This window comes from Rhinatrema bivittatum, chromosome 5 (genome assembly GCF_901001135.1).
Source record: "Rhinatrema bivittatum chromosome 5, aRhiBiv1.1, whole genome shotgun sequence".
Classification (NCBI taxonomy): Eukaryota; Metazoa; Chordata; class Amphibia; order Gymnophiona; family Rhinatrematidae; genus Rhinatrema; species Rhinatrema bivittatum.
In genome coordinates this window covers 82,556,510-82,574,479 of record NC_042619.1, presented here as the reverse complement: position 1 = coordinate 82,574,479, position 17,970 = coordinate 82,556,510, and the positions used below count along the sequence as shown (strand labels likewise).

The window sequence follows — 17,970 nt, the reverse complement described above, 5'->3', positions numbered from 1 at the left end:
TTAACCGGTCTGAATTCTAAGAAAATAATGCTTTAAAAAAATTGCTGTACGCTTCCATGTGTACATTCCCTAGTTTGATTCTCGGATCAGGTTTTCCATACTCCAGGTTGGCTGGGGATGCTGTAGAGGCAGCATTCCCAGCCCTTGGAAGGAAGGAATCAGGTAATTATTAAGGCCGATGTCCAAAGGTCATAGAAACATGATGACAGAAAAAGCCCATTATGGCCTATCTAATCTGCCCAGCCACACTAACTATTCAGTTTTCTGATTTTTACCACTCTCTCAGAGATCCTCTGTGTTTATTCCATGCTTTCCTGTATTCAGATATTTATCCTTGCCTCCACCACTCCATGGGGAGACTGTGCCATATATCCACTACCCTTTCTGCAAAGAAATATTTCCTTGGACGATTCCTGAATCTACCTCCTTTCACCCTCATCCCATGACCCCCGTCATAGAGCTTCTTTTCCGCTGAAAAAGGCTCACCTCCTCTGCATGGAAACCTTGGAGGTATTTAAATGACAAATCATATCTCCCCTATCCTGCCTTTTCTCAAAAGGTATACATATTTAGATCTTTAAGTCAATCTCCATATACCGGTACTTTAGAACAAAGACCTCTGACCATTTTAGTAGCCACCCTCTGGACTGACTCCATCCTGTTTATATCCTTTTGAAGGTGCGGTCTCCAGAATTGTACACAGTATTCCAAATGAGGTCTCACCAGGGACTTATTCAGGGGCAATATCACCTCATTTTTCTGCTGACCATTCCTCTCCATATGTAGCCAAATATCTTCCTGGCTTTTTCTGTCACCTTTTCCACCTTAAGATCAGATATGATCATCCCCAGATCCTGCTCTTCTTGTGTGCTTAGAAGAATTTCATCCCCCCCTTGGGATTTTGCATCCTAAATGCAGAACTATGCATTTTTTAAGCATTAAATTTTAGCTGCTAGATCCCACACCATACCTCAAACATCGTCTAGATCCCTTCTCATGTTTTCCACACCTTCCTGGCTGTCTACCCTGTTGCAAATTTTGGTATCATCAGCAAAAAGACAAACCTTTCCGGATAATCTTTCCTTAACATTGCTCATGAAAATGTTGAAAAAAAAAACTGTTCCAAAGAATGTCCCTGTGGCACACTACTGGTAATGTCCCTTTCTTTGGAGTGAACTCCATTTATCACTACCTTTTGACACCTTCCACTCGACCAGTTTCTGACCCAGTCACTTTACAGCCCATATCAAGGGCTCAATTTATTTATGGTCGCCTAGGAGGAACTGTGTCCAAGGCTTTACTGAAATTCCAAGGCTTTACTGAAATTCCAAGGCTTTACTGAAATCCAAAACTGTGTCCAAGGCTTTACTGAAATCCATCTAGTGCTCTCCCCAATCCAACTCTCTGGTCACTCACTCAAAGAAATTGATCAGATTCATCTGAGATCTACCTCTGGTAAAGCCATGCTGCCTAGGATCTTGTAATCTATAGGATTCCAAAAACTACCCTATCCTCTGTTTTAGCAGAGATTCCATTAATTTGCTCACCTCAGAGGACAGACTAACTGGCCTGTAGCTCCCAGCCGCCTCTTTACTTCCACTTTTGTGAAAAAGAACTACATCTGCCTGACTTCAGTCCCCCGGAACTACTCCTGACTCTAAAGAAGCATTGAAAAAGTCAGCCAGTGGGAACTGCCAGAAATTCTCTGTTCCATTAAAACCCTTGGATGTATCCCATCTGGCCCCATCATTTTATCTACTTAGAGATCGATATTCAAAAGCCATTTAGATGGATAACTGAAAAGTTATCCGTCTAAATAGCAAAATGGCTAGAATGTAGCCGCATAAATTGGGGTGGGTCGGAGACATTTCTGGAAAGCGCAGAGTTAGCTGCAAAAGTTATACATCTAACTCCAATATTCAGAGTTAACCACTTAATCTATGCAGCTAACTCTGATCGGGTCATAGGGCTGTCCTAAAGTTAGCTTGTTAGATTGCGCCATTGAATATATCCTACTAGTAAGCCAGATATGTTTACCTGGCATAGCGGCTGAAAATGGATCCCTCAAAGTTTAGTTATCTCCTCATGAATACACTTATCTGAAAATTAATTTGAGATGTACTTTTTTTTCAATCCTGTTTTCATTTTAATGTGTTCCTGTTTCTGGCCCTTCCACAGTGAACACTTAACAGAAGTATTTGTTAAGCAATTTCACTTTTTTCTCGTCAGCCTCTGCACTTTCTCCTATCTAAAAAAATTCTTGATCCACCCCATTTACTGTATTTGCTATTTTTTTTTCTATTTGTATCTTTACATTCCTGACCCTTTTTCAGCTTCTCTTCGCTTTTCCAGATATTGTTACAGGTCATTCTCTTTCTGTGATCTCTTGTAGTTTATATGAACGCTAACCTTTTCTCCCTTTTCCTTTTCAGCAACCTGTTTAGAAAATCCTAATGGCCTCTTTCCTTTATTTACTTTGTTGCCCTTATATCTCCTTTTAGTTTTGCCCACTGCTCTTCTACTTCCCCTAGATTTTCTCATACAGTTACTTTTTCTGGAGTGAGACGACAGAGCCATTAAAATAGAGGAAAACCCCTTGGGTTGTTGCGAATGAAGGGTCATGTCACCTACATCCCAGCACTGGTTCTGACTGGGCTAGAAGAAGGAAAAAATAGAACTAAAAACAAAATCTGTTGCCTTATTTGTAAATTATCAGCCTGTTTTTCACCCAGCATGAACTACTCTTCTGTATATGTTTACATTCTATATAACATTTTGGAGTAGCACTGGAACGTATGTAAAACATATTACAAGCTCTTTCCAACTTTAAGCTGGGACCAAAAGCCAGAGAGTGCAGTTATTTAAATAATAATAATAATACAGATAGCAGAGACTGGAACCCACCCCACAGGGCAGGCAGAGTCAGACATTTTTTCCCCGCACATTCCCAATGCGAGCAACCACTTAGCGCACCTGGTCCCGGATCTGTCCTGGATCTCCATGGTACATTTGTCTAGAGCAGGCAGTAGAAACTGTCCCATAATGCACCAAGGTACATTCTGTCCCAGGAATTACTGCCCCGGTGGCAGTGAAATCTCTTGGAAAATTGTCACAAATGAGCCAGTTACAAAAATAATGAGTGTTTGCAAAACTTGCATTCTGTTTTCCTACAGCAATTGTTACAGGGCCTTTGTTTTGACATAAAAACTCCATTGCTTTTGTACACCTCTTAAGTTTTCAGGACAGAGAAAAAATCTTTCAGTGCACAAAATATTTCTAGACTAGTGAGCGAGAAGCAGCATCCTTTTGCTGAAGGTTCAGTGGCTGAAGACATATAACTTTCAAAGTAGAAGAGCCTGCTGCTACCAGGAGCACAGCTTAACTAACAGAAGAGAGATTTTCATAAACTTCAGCACAGCTCTGCTCTTAGATATCACAAAACAAAGGGCCAGATTACTAAGCATTTTCCCATTGACACAAAAAGGGGGAAAATCCTTTAATACATTACACCCAAAGTGTTACAAATAGTTTTAACCAGATAGTCAAGGATAATTCCCTTCCTCTGCCTCCTGACCCCCTCCCCAACCAAGACACACCAAAACCAGCATATCCTCAAGCACTGTGAGCGTTAATGAAAGCTCTATAAGCATACCTGTGCACAGTAAAATCTTTCCTTTCGTCAGGTATTTGATAGTCTCTGACATTTTCCTGAGACACTCATCAGAAAGATAGGGTGGATCGGCCAGAACCACGTCAAAGCTGTGAGGTTCCAGAATGTCAGGCAAATTTAAAGGGTGGTTGTAATCATAGAAAATAAACTCTTCTCCGTACCCAGAAAACCGTCTATCATACTCCAGGATGCGTACAAACAAGTTCTCGGTGTTTAGGTCCTTTAGCTTCTGGTAAACACTGGGAGCGCTGATACACGCAATCCTGCAAACAAAACAAAAAAAAACCCCAGAAATCACTCAGCCAGCTATGTACTTACAAAATATAAAGCTCAAAACACTCCTGAATTTGCCACAGTAGATATTCATAGCTTTGGCCACAAAAAATACAGTTCCTGTAAATTAAGAAGGAACTAGATCAGTTAAGCACACACAGCTTAAAGACTAAGATGCTGCATTTGCACAAAGATTTGTTTATTGGCTAAAACGATTCCAGATTATCAAAGGCATTTATTACTAGCTGTAGTTTTCTATTCTAGAAGCCAAAGCCTTGCTAGCTGCTACGCAGAGAATATTTTATTGCAAACAGTTTGAATAATAGTCATAGCTACTGTAGAATTTTGGGTAACAGTGAGTCAAAATTCATTAACAAAATGCAGAATGATTAAAGATTTTTTCTAACCTTTTTGTGTGACATTTTTCTCCTCTCCATCTCCTTTTTGTCCATTTTGTTTTTTTTCATTCATTCTGGTTTCTCTTAACACTTGTTTTGTGCTTAATTTGCTGTTTTGTCATCCCTTCCTCCTTCCCCAAACCAACCCTCCTATATCCCACACAATCTCTGCCTCTCCATCCTCCATAATCTTCTTCCCTCCACCATCCTCAATCTTTGCTTTCCTCTCCCCCTTCCTCTGCAACCTTCTTGTCCTCTCAGTAACTTCTTCTTTCTTCTCTTTATTTTTCTCACCTTTTAAGTCTCCTCCCATGTTCTGTATCTTTTTCTCCTCCAGAGCCTGTCCCTCTTCCCTCCATCTTACCCATCACAGTCTCACTGCCTCCCTACCTCATGATGTTCACTACCTCCCTCCCTTTCCGTCCTTCACCAGCAAATCCCTCACTCCAGTAGGGCTGTGGCCTTGAGTGCTAATCCTGCAGTTACTGCAGAGTCTGCTCCTCCACACCCCTGTCCAGACTGCTTCACTCCCCATCCTGGTCCAGCCCAGCTCATTTCTTTTCACTCCCTGGTCCAGTCTGCCCCATTCCACTGCCCATCTCAGCCCAGCCTGTCCACTCTCCACTTCACCCTTCCCCACCCCATCCTGAGCTGTTCCACTGCCCTCTCTCCTCTCTTGCTGGCTCCTCTAGCCTAGTTCTTAACTGCCTCGGTTCCTTTACCAGGCTAGCATGACTCTGCACTTTGCAGTAGTAGAGCCAGCATGCAAGGCTGCAAGAGTACACATTTCCACCTGAAGGATTCCTTGTGCTAGTGAGGAAGGAGCTGTAAAGACAGACGTGCACGTTGGTGCAGTGGCTCAGCCTGCCACGGAGCCAGTGAGCAGACACGACTGTTGAATCACTGCTAGAAGCAATTCAAAATGGTATTCGCTTTGCCAAACAATTTTGCTATGCAACAGCAGGAAATGTGCACCCTGCTGCTGCAGGAGAAGATTTCAGTAATCTTTATTTGTGATACATGCAACTTCTAATGTCAGCATATGCTACTGCCAATCAAAAAAAGGTATTAAGTAAGATGATGGGTCACCACCTGGAGTAATAAATCAGCAAAGGCAAATTTACTGGAGTCGAATATGAGGCTATTGCATGGGGGTCTCGGAGGCTACATATTCCTCTCATTACACACCAACGGCCTGAAGAGCTTAAGGTAGATGCAAAAAGCCTCAAGTCAGTTGTGCTTGGCCTTCCATACAGATGCTAAACACTGCAATTTCACTGTATTCATGTCTTATTGCATTTTATTTTACACATATCTTAATGGGATTGTTAGTGCAGCACCTCCAGTTTCTGTTCTCAAAACTGAAGTGTTTTTAATGTTGGCTGAAAGATAGACAAAGAAATGCTGATTTCTGCTCACATATGGAAATGTCAGATGGAAGCATTTGGCAATTTCTTCGTGAACCTGCACTGTGCTATAATTGTGCCTTTCACACCCTTTAATACTACTCTGTGCTGTTTTACCCAGGCCAGCCTCGGTCTAGACCACTATGAGGATCTTGTGATGCCAACATAAGAGTGCTTTGTCATACCCAATCTAGTGCAAACACACTTTTTTTTATATATATGCTAGAAGCTGCATAATTATTTCACTTAATACCTTCCCTAGTTTGTGAAAATAGCCATTTTATTTTATTGTTTATCTGCATCTATTTTAAAAGCAAATGTAAAAATAGCTTAATTCAAATATTTATGCATAATGGAGTTATTTTGTGGTACTTCTCAACCTCAAACTACACTGAGAAAGCCTTCTATGTAAAAAGCCTCTGACTTCAGGACACCAGTCTTCACTGTAAGAAGGGTGATTTTACCTCGCTTACATTTGTAGGCTTTTAATGGTTAAAAAGGAAATCTATAAAAAGAATACTAAAAAAAAAAAAAAAAAATTCAATCTCAGTCACCTGCCACCTTTTCCAGCTGCTGCAATAGCTTCCTTGGCCAGACACAGTGCCGTCTCATCACTATACCAAAACTGGCTTAATTGCTGAGGGGAAAAAATGGTAAACATATTTACTGGTAAAAGAAGGCATCAAAATACTAGATTAGTGACAAATAATCAAACATCTATTATGAAGAAAATACAGAATATAACAGCAAATGAGCAGAAGCCTCATCTACTCTGCTCATTTTCCCTTCCTGTTGCAGATTCTACTTTATTTATTTATTTTTAATTTTTATATACCGAGGTTCTTATATGAAATACAAATCACTCCGGTTTACATAAAACAGTGAGATGCCCAAAAAAGGGAAGGGGCTTTACATATAACAATAGAACAAAGTACAAGTTGAACAAAGAATAGTATAGTTACAAGAAATGTTTGAACTCAGTATCATAGAGTAGTAATAAATAAAACAATAAGTAAAGTATAAAGTATATATAAACACAGTATATACAATAGAGCACAGTATATATATATACACAATAAAGCACAGTATATATATAAACACAGTATATACAATAGAGCACAGTATATATATATATACTGTATATATACACAATAAAGCACAGTATATACAATAAAGCACAGTATCTTAATAGGGAACAAGGGGACAGGTTGACGTGAATGGCTAATGCATATATAGTACGCGAGTATGCGAGCATCTAGGCGGCGTTAAGTGTCTGGAAAGGCTTGGCGGAAGAGCCAGGTTTTTAGGGGGTTTTTTTAACTCCTGATGACTAGGTTCAAGTCTTAAATCAGGGAGGAGTGAGTTCCATTGGTGGGGGCCTGCTGAAGATAATGCTCGTTTCCTTAGTAATGTTTTTGCAGGCGGGGCATACAATGTGCCTTTGTAAGCGCTTCTGATGGGTCTGGAAGATGTATGAGGTTGAAGTTGTGTGCTTAACCATGATGGGCGCGAGTTTGTGAGTCGCTTTGTGAGCGATTGTAAGAACTTTGAAGAGGATCCTGTGTTTGATAGGAAGCCAGTGAAGGTTACGGAGGATTGGAGTGATATGTTCTCTTTTGTTGGAGGTTTGTGAGGATTTTGGCGGCAGCGTTCTATACCATCTGTAAGGGTTTGATAGTATTTGTGGGGAGTCCGAGTAGAAGGGAGTTACAGTAATCTAGCTTAGATAGTATGATGGATTGGAGTACTAGCCGGAAGTCATTGAAGTGAAGGAGGGGTTTTAGCTTTCTGAGGACTTGCAATTTGTAAAAGCAGTCCTTTGTGGTAGTGTTAAACTTTTTTAGGTTTAGATTGTTGTCTAGCCAAGCTCCTAGATCCCTGACTTCAGGAGAGAAATAGATATTTGAGTTTGTAGATTGAGAGGAGCTTGATGAGATGGTGGGGGGGTCATGGGAGATGATGAGCATTTCCGTTTTATTGGCATTCAAAACTAAGTTGAGACTAGAGAGTAGGTCTTTAATTGGCTGAAGGCAGTGATTCCAATAGGTAATAGTTTTTTGAAGGGATTCTGTGATCGGTATAAGGATTTGTATGTCATCCGCATAGAGGTAATGGGTGAGCTTAAGGTTTGCGAGTAGGTGGCAGAGAGGGAGGATGTAGATATTGAAGAGGGTGGGTGAAAGTGAAGATCCTTGAGGGACTCCTTGGTTTGAAGGGATGGGATGAGATTCCTTGTTGTTTATCCTGACTTTATAGAACCTATTGTTCAGGAAGGACCGAAACCAACTGAGAGCTGAGCCTTTGATGCCTATGTTGGCTAGTTGGTCTATAAGTATTGTGTATTTTACTGTGTCAAAAGCTGCGGACAAATCTAAGAGAACAAGCAGGTAGGATTGTTTTTTCTCCAGGTTTACGAGGATGGTGTCCGTGAGTGATAGTAGGAGAGATTCGGTGTTTAGGGATTTGCGAAAGCCGTACTGAGCCGGAGATAGAATGTTATGATCTTCCAGATATTCTGACAGTTGCTTGTTGACAGTTTTTTCCATCAATTTGGCAATGAGAGGTAAGTTTGCGATTGGACGGAAGTTAGCTGGGTCCGATGGAGAGGCGTTTGGTTTTTTAGCAGAGGTTTGAGGATTGCCAATTTTAATGGTTAGGTACTAAACCTTGAGATAGAGATGTGTTAATAATTTCAGAAATTGGTTTAGAGATGGTGTTCGGGATGGCGATGAGCAGGTTTGTCGGTAATGGGTCTGATGGGTGGGAGGATGGTTTGAGTTTCTTGAGGGTATTTTCTATCTCAAATGAAGAGGTGGGCTCAAATGACTCGAGACTAGCGTTTTGTTGAGGCAGGGTTATGAGGTGGGGTATTGGAGGGAGGCTGTTGGTTGTGAGAGAATAGGTAAGGTTGAAGATTTTTGTCTTAAAATAATTGGCGAGTTCGTTGGCTTTGTTGGGTGCTTGGTGGTCTGGGATAGTGGGAGGAGATGGTTTGGTAAGTGAGGAGACGTAGGAGAAAAGTGCCTTTGAGTCAAAAATGAAGTTGTGGATTTTTTTTTGCGTAGAAATCTTTCTTGGTTCTAAGGATGGCGTTCCTGTATGTGTTGAGAAGGGATTTGTAGATAATGTGTGATGAAGAGGTTGGGTTTTTTTATTGCGGGTTTGTCGGCGTTAATGTGTTTGGCTATAAGCTCAATCAAAGGAGAGGGGTCTGATTCTAAGGTTCCTGGTGGGGCGTAGATGAGGGCTAATTGAAGTTGTTCAGATTTAAAGAGGGAGAATTCTAGTTTGGTGGAGGTGTTTGTTTGTTGTAAAGTTATGCCTAGCCCTTTTTTTGGACTTAGGACCTTATATACTAAGCACTTTCCCCATCAACACAAAATGGGAGCAAAGTCCTTTAATATCCATTTTTACTCTTACTTTCACACTACTAAGGATCCTCTGTGCTTGTCTAATACTTTCTCAAATTCCAAGTACTGCTTTTGCCTCCACCACCTCCATTGGAAGGCTGTTCCATGTATCCGCTGCCCTTACTGTGAAGACATGTTACCTAATGTTACTCTTCAGTCTATCTCATTTCAGTCTTGCACCATGATCTAATGCTCTAGATCTTACTTTGACTGTGAAAAAGGTCTGTTTCTTGTGCATTATTTATACCTTTCAGGTATTTGAACATTTCAATCATATCCTCACCCTCTGTGTCATATATATATAGATCATTAATTTTCATCTTGTATGGCCTATGATGCAAACTCTGCATTATTTTGGTAGCTCTCCTCTAGACTGCCTCTATCTATATCCTTTTGGCGATACAGCCTCCAGAAGTGAACACAGTTCTCCAAAGAGGTCTCGTCAGTGACTTGTAAAGAGGTTTTATCACTTCCTTTTTCTGCTAATACCCCTAACTATGCACCCTAGCACTCCTCTGGTTTTCACCACCCCATTGTCTCACTAGCAAATTTGAGATCATCAGATCTCTTCATTCCTGTTTGATACATACCAGTACCTCATCCCACATCATGTTCTGTGCTCCTGCATTTTTATATCCCAAGCACATGACTGTAATTTTTTACATTATGGGCCTGATTCTCAAAGTCTTTTCTCCCATTCTGTGTCCATGGAAAAAGACTTCGATGAATCAGGCCATAAATCTTAAATTTTCAACAACTCTTGAGTAACCTGGCTGTTTACACAGGCATTTGCTCCAGAGACCAGAGATTTATAGATGGGTTTTATTTTACTGGTTTTATATTTTGATATGGTAGTTCTTTTAAGATTTTTAGATATTTTATTTTATAGTCTACAGATGTAAGGGATATGAATATTTGACGTTTTAGTATGTTATTTATTGTGATAATTATGTAACATTGTATTTTAAGTGAGATGTTTGGCACCTGATCTAATTTTTATTTCATTTATACTGTTTTATATTTTGTGCCTCTTGTGAATCGTTGTGAAGGAATTGCTCTAAATGACGGTATAGAAAAGTCACTAAATAAATAAATATTTGTAAGGTTTCTTAGATTACTCCTCAGTTTTGTTTTTTTTTACTTCATCTGAGTGTTGAAACTTTTACAGATCTTAGGGCCTCATTTTCCAAGCACTTTACCGCGTGCGATAAATTCGCAATTAACGCGATTTGCGAATGCAAATTAGTCATTTGGTATTCAGGGGGCGGAGTCGGGGCGGAGCATATGTAAAGCGGGAACCTGTGTATCGTGTGCGGCGACACAGCCGCAGTGTTAGCGCGGCTGCTATCGCGGCTAATAACTACAACTCCAACCTCGCGTTATGGACTGCGTTACAGGCCTGAAAAGGATTACCGCCATCCACGAGAGAGAGAGAGAGAGAGAGAGAGAGAGAGAGAGAGAGAGAGAGGAGAGAGAGAGAGAGAGAGAGAGAGAGAGAGAGAGAGAGAGAGAGAGAGAGAGAGAGAGAGAGAGAGAGAGAGAGCGAGCGCCTTACTATAGTGCCTATGCCCTACATAGGTATTTTAACCCCTATAGGAGGGCCACCTACTAACTCGGGGTGGGGATTAGGTATGAGCGTCAGGGGTTGGGGGCCACTTTCGCATTCCACATGAGACCTACGGACTGAACAGTGGTCTCTAGTGCAGATTTGCTGGCTGTCGGAGTGAGGACGCTCACTCCAAGCGGAGATTTGGCCAACATTCTCTCCACCTAGCATGTTGTTGCCCCAGGTAGAGTGTCCATCAAGCTAGGGTAGAGAGAACGTTGCCCAAACCACTTCTTGGAGTGAGCGTCCTCACTCCGACAGCCAGCAAATCTGCACTAGAGACCACTGTTCTGTCCGTAGGTCTCATGTGGAATGCGAAAGTGGCCCCCAACCCCCGACGCTCATACCTAATCCCCACCCCGAGTTAGTAGGTGGCCCTCCTATAGGGGTTAAAATACCTATGTAGGGCATAGGCACTATAGTAAGGCAGTCTCTCTCTCTCTCTCTCTCTCTCTCTCTCTCTCTCTCTCTCTCTCTCTCTCTCTCTCTCTCTCTCTCTCTCTCTCTCTCTCTCTCTGAGCCTGAAACAGGCTGAGAAACCGGCAATTATCGTGCACCGCGATAAAAGACTGAAAGAATCATCGTGCAGTGGGAAAACATCGCGTGCGGCGCTAATGTTTTCGCGAATGGCGATGTTTCCCCACTGCACGAAAGAAGCCTCATTTGCATTGGTAACGCCCCCTAATGCGTTACCAATGCGATATTGGAAAATAAGGCCCTTAGTGCTAACTGTAAATAGAAAAACCATTCCTACTAGACCTTCTGCTATATTGTGTAGGTGTCATTATTGATAATATGTTGAAATCTTTTGCTCAGAGTGCAGCGGCAGCCAAGAAAAAGCAAGTGTTGCTTAACTGTAACAGGTGTTCTCACAGGACAGCAGGATGTTAGTCCTCACATATGGGTGACATCATCAGGATGGAGCCCAATCATGGAAAACTTCTATCAAAGTTTCCAGAACTTTGTCTGGCCCCTACTGGGCAAGCCCAGCATGGCACTAACCCTGCAGCCAGCAGGGGTCCCTCTTCAGTCTTATTTGATAGCTACAGGCAGTGCCGAAAAAATAAAACAACAAAACGTTACGAACCAAACACCGCAGGGCGGTGGGTGGGTTTCGTGAGGACTAACATCCTGCTGTCCTGTGAGAACACCTGTTACAGGTAAGCAACACTTGCTTTCTCACAGGACAAGCAGGATGGTAGTCCTCACATATGGGTGAGTACCGAGCCGAGGATGTCCAAACATGCACCAAATGTACCCAACGGCGTGCAACAGGCACAACAACTGGGGTGGAATTTGGTAGAGGGCATCCTGAACCCCACCAGGCAGGCAGAAGGGTGTTGGTACGTCACGTTGGAAATAGGTTACGCAGGACAGACTGGCCGAAGATGGAATCTTGTCTTCCGGCTTTGTCCAAGCAATAGTGGGCTGCGAAGGTATGGAGAGAGCTCCAGGTGGCAGCCCTGCAAATGTCAGGAAGTGGCACCGATCTTAGGTGTGCTACTGAAGTCGCCATGGCCCTCACAGAGTGTGCTTTAACACGGTCTTGAAAAGGAATGCCTGCTTGCTGGTAGCAAAAAGATATGCAGTCCGCCAACCAGGAGGAGAGAGTCTGCTTACCCACAGGTTGCCCTAATTTGTTGGGATGGAAAGAGACGAATAACTGAGTGCTCTTCCTGTGGGCAAGTGTATGGTCTAGATAGAAAGCTAGAGCCCGTTTACAGTCAAGGGTATGCAGAGCCTGTTCCCCTGGATTGGAATGGGGCCTGGGAAAAAAGGTAGGTAGTATGATGGATTGATTAATGTGAAACTCCGAAACTACCTTGGGTAAAAACTTAGGGTGAGTGTGGAGTACCACCCGGTCCCGCAGGAGTTTAGTGTAAGGCGGATAGGTAACTAGGGCCTGTAACTTACTAACCCTGCGAGCTGAAGTGATAGCCAAAAGGAAAATTACTTTCCATGTGAGATATTTTAGGTCACAGGAGTGAAGAGGCTCGAATGGAGTTTTCATGAGCCGACTGAGAACCAGATTAAGGTCCCAAGAAGGGGCTGGAGGACGTAAAGGTGGCTTGATATGGAGCAAGCCCTTTAAAAATCGTGTTACGAGGGGTTGTACTGATATAGGGACATCCCCGACACCTTTATGGAAGGCGGCTACCACACTGACATGCATTCTGATGGAAGAGGTTTTTAGACCTGACTCTGACAAATGCCAAAGATAGTCCAAAAACCTTGGGATCGGACAGGAAAAGGGATCAAAGGACTGCAAAGTGCACCATGATGTGTACCTTTTCCATTTATAGGAATAAGATTTTCTTGTGGAAGGCTTCCGTGAAGCAATCAGGATACGAGAAACCGAATCTGAAAGGTTAAGTGGTTGAAGGATTAACCTTTCAACATCCATGCCGTCAGGGACAAGATTGGGATGGCATAGGCATCCGTCGTTTTGAGTGATCAGATGCGGGTCCGTTCCCAAGGGAATGTGCCTGCGGATGGAGAGATCCTGGAGTATGGGAAACCACACTTGGCGTGGCCAGTGAGGTGCTATCAGGATCATGGTTCCTTTGTCCTGACGTAGCTTCACGAGAGTCTTCGAAAGAAGAGGAAGTGGAGGGAATGCATAGAGCAGACCGGTTGCCCACGAGAGGGAGAATGCATCTCTGGGCTGAGAGCGCTCGCTCCGAATGAGGGAGCAGTAATTGTCCACTTTGTGGTTCTGAGGGGACGCAAAGAGGTCTGTCTGGGGGTATCCCCATTGGCGAAAGATTGAGGTCGCTACCGAGGGGTTGAGAGACCACTCGTGTGGCTGGAAGACGCGACTCAGTTTGTCTGCCAAGACATTGTCCACTCCCGGCAAGTAGGTGGCCCTGAGGTACATCGAGTGGGAGAGCGCTTCCGCCCAAATCTGCGCAGCTTCCTGACACAGGAGGAAGGAGCCTGTGCCTCCCTGCTTGTTGATGTACCACATGGCCACCTGGTTGTCCGTCTGAATCAGGATGACGTGATTTGATAGGCGTTCCTGAAAAGCCCTGACAGCATATCGCATTGCTCGAAGTTCTAGGAAGTTTATTTGATGTTTGGCTTCCTCTGGAGACCAAGATCCTTATGTCTGTAGATTGTCCACGTGGGCTCTCCACCCGAGGTTGGAAGTGTCGGTGGTGAGAATGAGTTGAGGATCTGGCACTTGAAAAGGCAGTCCCTGGAGGAGATTGGTCTGATCTTTCCACCAGGCGAGAGACAGACGGAGTGAGTTGGTGATGTGGACAATGGTTGACAAAGGCTGAACAGCTTGAATCCATTGTGACCTCAGAGTCCAATGCATGAGTCTCATGGCCAGGCGGGCCATTGGTGTAACATGGATGGAGGACACCATGTGTTCTAGCAGGACGAGGAATTGGCGAGCTGTTGCTGTATGTTGAGACTGCAACTGGTGAGCGAGGGCCACGAGTGTTAGCACTCATTGTCGAGGTAGAAAGGCTTTTGCCTGTAAAGTGTCCAAGTCTGCCCCAATGAATGACAAGTTTTGAGATGGGATTAAATAGGATTTCCCGTAATTGACAAGAAATCCTAGAGAAATTAGAGTGTGTAGGATGAAATCAAGGGACGACCGAGCGGCTTGCTGGGTTGGAGCCCTGATTAACCAGTCGTCCAGATAGGGGTAGACGTGCACACCTTCTTTCCTGAGGAAAGCTGCTACAACTACGAGGCATTTGGTGAAGACTCGTGGTGCAGACACTAAGCCGAAGGGAAACACTCGATATTAATAGTGCTTTGGGCCTACTAAAAACCTGAGGTACTTGCAATGAGTTGGAGTGATCACAATGTGTGTGTATGCATCCTGGAGGTCCAGAGAGCAGAGCCAGTCTCCTCTTTGTAGAAGAGGTAGAAGCGAGGCCAAGGTTACCATCTTGAACTTTTCCCGCTGGAGGTAAGTGTTGAGAGCACGTAGGTCCAGAATTGGACGAAGCCCCCCGGATTTTTGGGGGATCAAAAAGTACCGGGAATAGAACCCTAGGCCTTGCTGCGAGAGTGGGACGGGTTCTATTGCTCTTGACTGGAGAAGAAGGGAAACCTCCTGCTCCAGAAGGACAGAGTGGTCGGATACTCTCCACGCCTGCAGAGGTGGTGAGTCCGGTGGAAGAGCAAGAAAGTTTAGGTGGTAACCCTGAGCAATGATTGCTAGCACCCATTGGTCGGTTGTGATTGATTGCCACGTGTTGTGAAAGTGGCACAATCGACCTCCCACTGGTATGCTTGGCAGAGGAATCAGGCTGCTGCTCTCCAAGTGAAAGTCAAAAGCCTGAAGCAGGCCCCGGCTGGGGAGCTGCTTGTGGCTTTTGCTTTCGGGCCTGGCGAGGCTGAGGCTTTTGATAAGGTCTCGTAGTTCGGGATCTTGCTGGTGGAGGATAGTACTTCCTTGGATGGAAGAATGACTTCTTAGAGTCCTTCCTGAAGGGCTGTCTTAAGGGGAAATCGGAAGGTATTGATGAGAGCTGTTTAAGGGTCTCATGATGGTCCTTTAATTCAGCCACCATTTGCTGGATCTGTTCACCGAACAGATTGTCTCCTACACATGGTAGGTCAGATAGCCTGTCTTGTACTTCTGGGCGAAGGTCAGAAGATTTGAGCCAGGCCCATCGTCTTGCCGAAATGGCAGCTGCAGACACTCTAGTAGAGGTGTCGAAGATATTGTAAGCTGTTCTTATCTCATGCTTTCCTGCCTCAAACCCTTTGTTGACAAGGATTTGAAGCTGGTCTTGGAATTGTTCAGGCAGGGTTTCAGAGAAGTCCTGTATCTGTTTGAAGATGACCCTATTGTACTGGGTCATATACAGCTGGTAAGCAGCAATTCTAGAGATGAGCATGGCCCTTTGGAACACTCGTCGACCCATATTATCTAGGAACTTGTGTTCCTTAACAGGAGGGGTAGATGAGTGAGGCTTCGTCCTTTTTGCTTTCTTTTGAGCCGATTCTGAGTGGTGGTCGAGCTGAGATTTTTGAAAGCCAGGGGCTGACTGCACTAAATAGGTAGTGTCAGCTTTTCTATGGACTGGGGCAATGGATCCAGGGTTTTCCCAGTTCTTTTTGAGGAGGTCAAGAAGAACTTGATGAATGGGAATAGAAGTGATCACTTTAGGGGCATCCAGGAACTGGAGCAACTCCATCATCTGGTGCCTATCATCCTGCTCCGTCTGAAGCTGAAAAGGGACCAACTCAGACATTTCCTTCACAAAATTAATGAAAGAAAGGTCCTCTGGAGGAGAATGCTTTCTACTTTCAGTAGGAGAGGGAGGTGAAGGTAAGTCATCGGTGTCTGAAGAAGTATCATCACCCCAGGTGTCATAAGGATCAGCAGGCTGACCTGTAGGACGAGAAGGGGGTTGGATACCCGAAGGCCCCGGCCGAGGCTCTGAGAAAATCGAAGGAATCGCCGGGGGCACCGTGGATGGCCTGGAGGGCATCGGTGTCATATCGAAGGCATCGATGGCGCAGATGTACGTATCGCCCCCGATGAATGAATCGATGGTGAGGGACGAATTGGCATCGATGGCTGAGGCAAAACTCCCGAAGGAGGGATGCGGAACGGTGTTTCTCCTCCCGATGAAGTTGTCAACGGGGAACGCACCGGAGCCATTGGAGACTCGGGAACCACCGGTGGAAGGGCGGTTATAAGCGCCTCCAACCGGGATAGCAGCGGTGCCGGCGCTGCTGGAATCGGGTTGATGACAGGTTCCACAATCGGTGCCGGTGTCGGTGTCGGTGCCGAAGGGACCTGGAGTCGTTTCATCGCCTTGTCGATGGCCTCCTGAACCAGCTGGTCCAGTTCTTCCCGGAGACCTGGAGCAAGCAGCCCCGGCTCCGTGACAGAAGAGGGAGGCGGAGGCACAGTCGGAGGGACCACTTTTACAGGCGGAATCGCGACTCCCAAACCCCGATCGGGTGAGGGTGGCCTCGATGCCCCAGTCGCAGGAATGGTCGGTGCCGTTCCTGGACGGGATTTATTCGATGGTGGCTCGGTCGATGATTTCGCTCCCTCGACGGTCCGAGTCTTACGATGCCGATGGCAATGTTTTTCCCTATGATCCCCTCAATCCTGAGGGGGAGTAATGGGCGCCGATGGCCGTGAAGACGTCGATGGCGGACGGTCACCGGACAGTGGTTGATGCTGGTGTGACGTCAACGGTGCCGGTTCTGATGACGTCGATGCAATGGACGGCGTCGGGGTGTGAGCACGGAAGAGGAGTCCATTTTCTCCATCCTTGCCTTGCGACCTTTGGGTGTCATGAGGGCACATTTGGTGCAAGTCAGGACATCATGCTCCCGGCCTAAACACATTACACAGACGCCATGAGGGGCTGTGATAGACATGGTGCAAGTACAGTCCGGGCACCGGCAGAACCCCAACGCCATGGCCATAGAAAAAAATCGAGCCGCGGGATGGACGACAGCCAGTAGGCCGCAAGGGCCAAACTCGACGGTAATCTACGGAAAACTGTCAAAAAACTTACCGGAGTACCGCGGTAACAGAGAAGTTAGAGGAGGGACCCCTGTGGGGCAATTTAACGTTAGTTAATTCCGTGAGGAAAATTCCTGTCAGGAATCTCCACAGAGCTCCTAAGCCGCGAGGCTACTGCAGTGCGGAAAAAAGAAGACTGAAGGGGGACCCCTGCTGGCTGCAGGGTTAGTGCCATGCTGGGCATGCCCAGTAGGGGCCAGTCAAAGTTCTGGAAACTTTGATAGAAGTTTTCCATGATTGGGCTCCATCCTGATGATGTCACCCATATGTGAGGACTTCCATCCTGCTTGTCCTGTGAGAACAAATGGAATGCTAGGCATTATTAGGAAAGGAATGGAAAATAAAACAGAGAATATTATAATACCTTGAATATTGTATGCAGTTCTGATCACCACATCTCAAGAAAGATATAGAAGACTTAGAAAAGGTACAGAGAAGAGTGACCAAAATGATATAGGGGATGAACGATTCCCCTATGAAGAAAGACTAAATAGGTTAGGACTCTTCAGCTTGGAGAAGAGACGGCTAAGGGGAGATATTATAGAGGTCTATAAACGTTAATTAGTTGTTTACTCTTTTGATAAGTACAAAGACCAGGGGACACACATTTAATTCTAATAAGAGAAATATTTTTTTACTCAATGCATAATTAAGCTCTGGAATTTGTTGACAGAGGATGTGGTGAAAGCT

At 44.6% G+C, this 17,970-nt stretch overlaps 1 protein-coding gene across 1 annotated transcript in view; it reads right to left on the bottom strand.

Annotated features, from left to right (window-relative positions):
* EEF1AKMT1 (EEF1A lysine methyltransferase 1) overlaps positions 1–17,970 on the bottom strand; it is a 45,051-nt gene that overhangs the window by 7,793 nt on the left and 19,288 nt on the right. Inside the window, exons 3-4 of the mRNA XM_029602514.1 lie at positions 6,302–6,384; positions 3,653–3,933 (exon numbers count right to left, since the gene is read on the bottom strand). Of these exons, the coding sequence (XP_029458374.1) occupies positions 3,653–3,933; positions 6,302–6,384 (364 nt within the window). The remainder of the gene's footprint in view (positions 1–3,652; positions 3,934–6,301; positions 6,385–17,970) is intronic.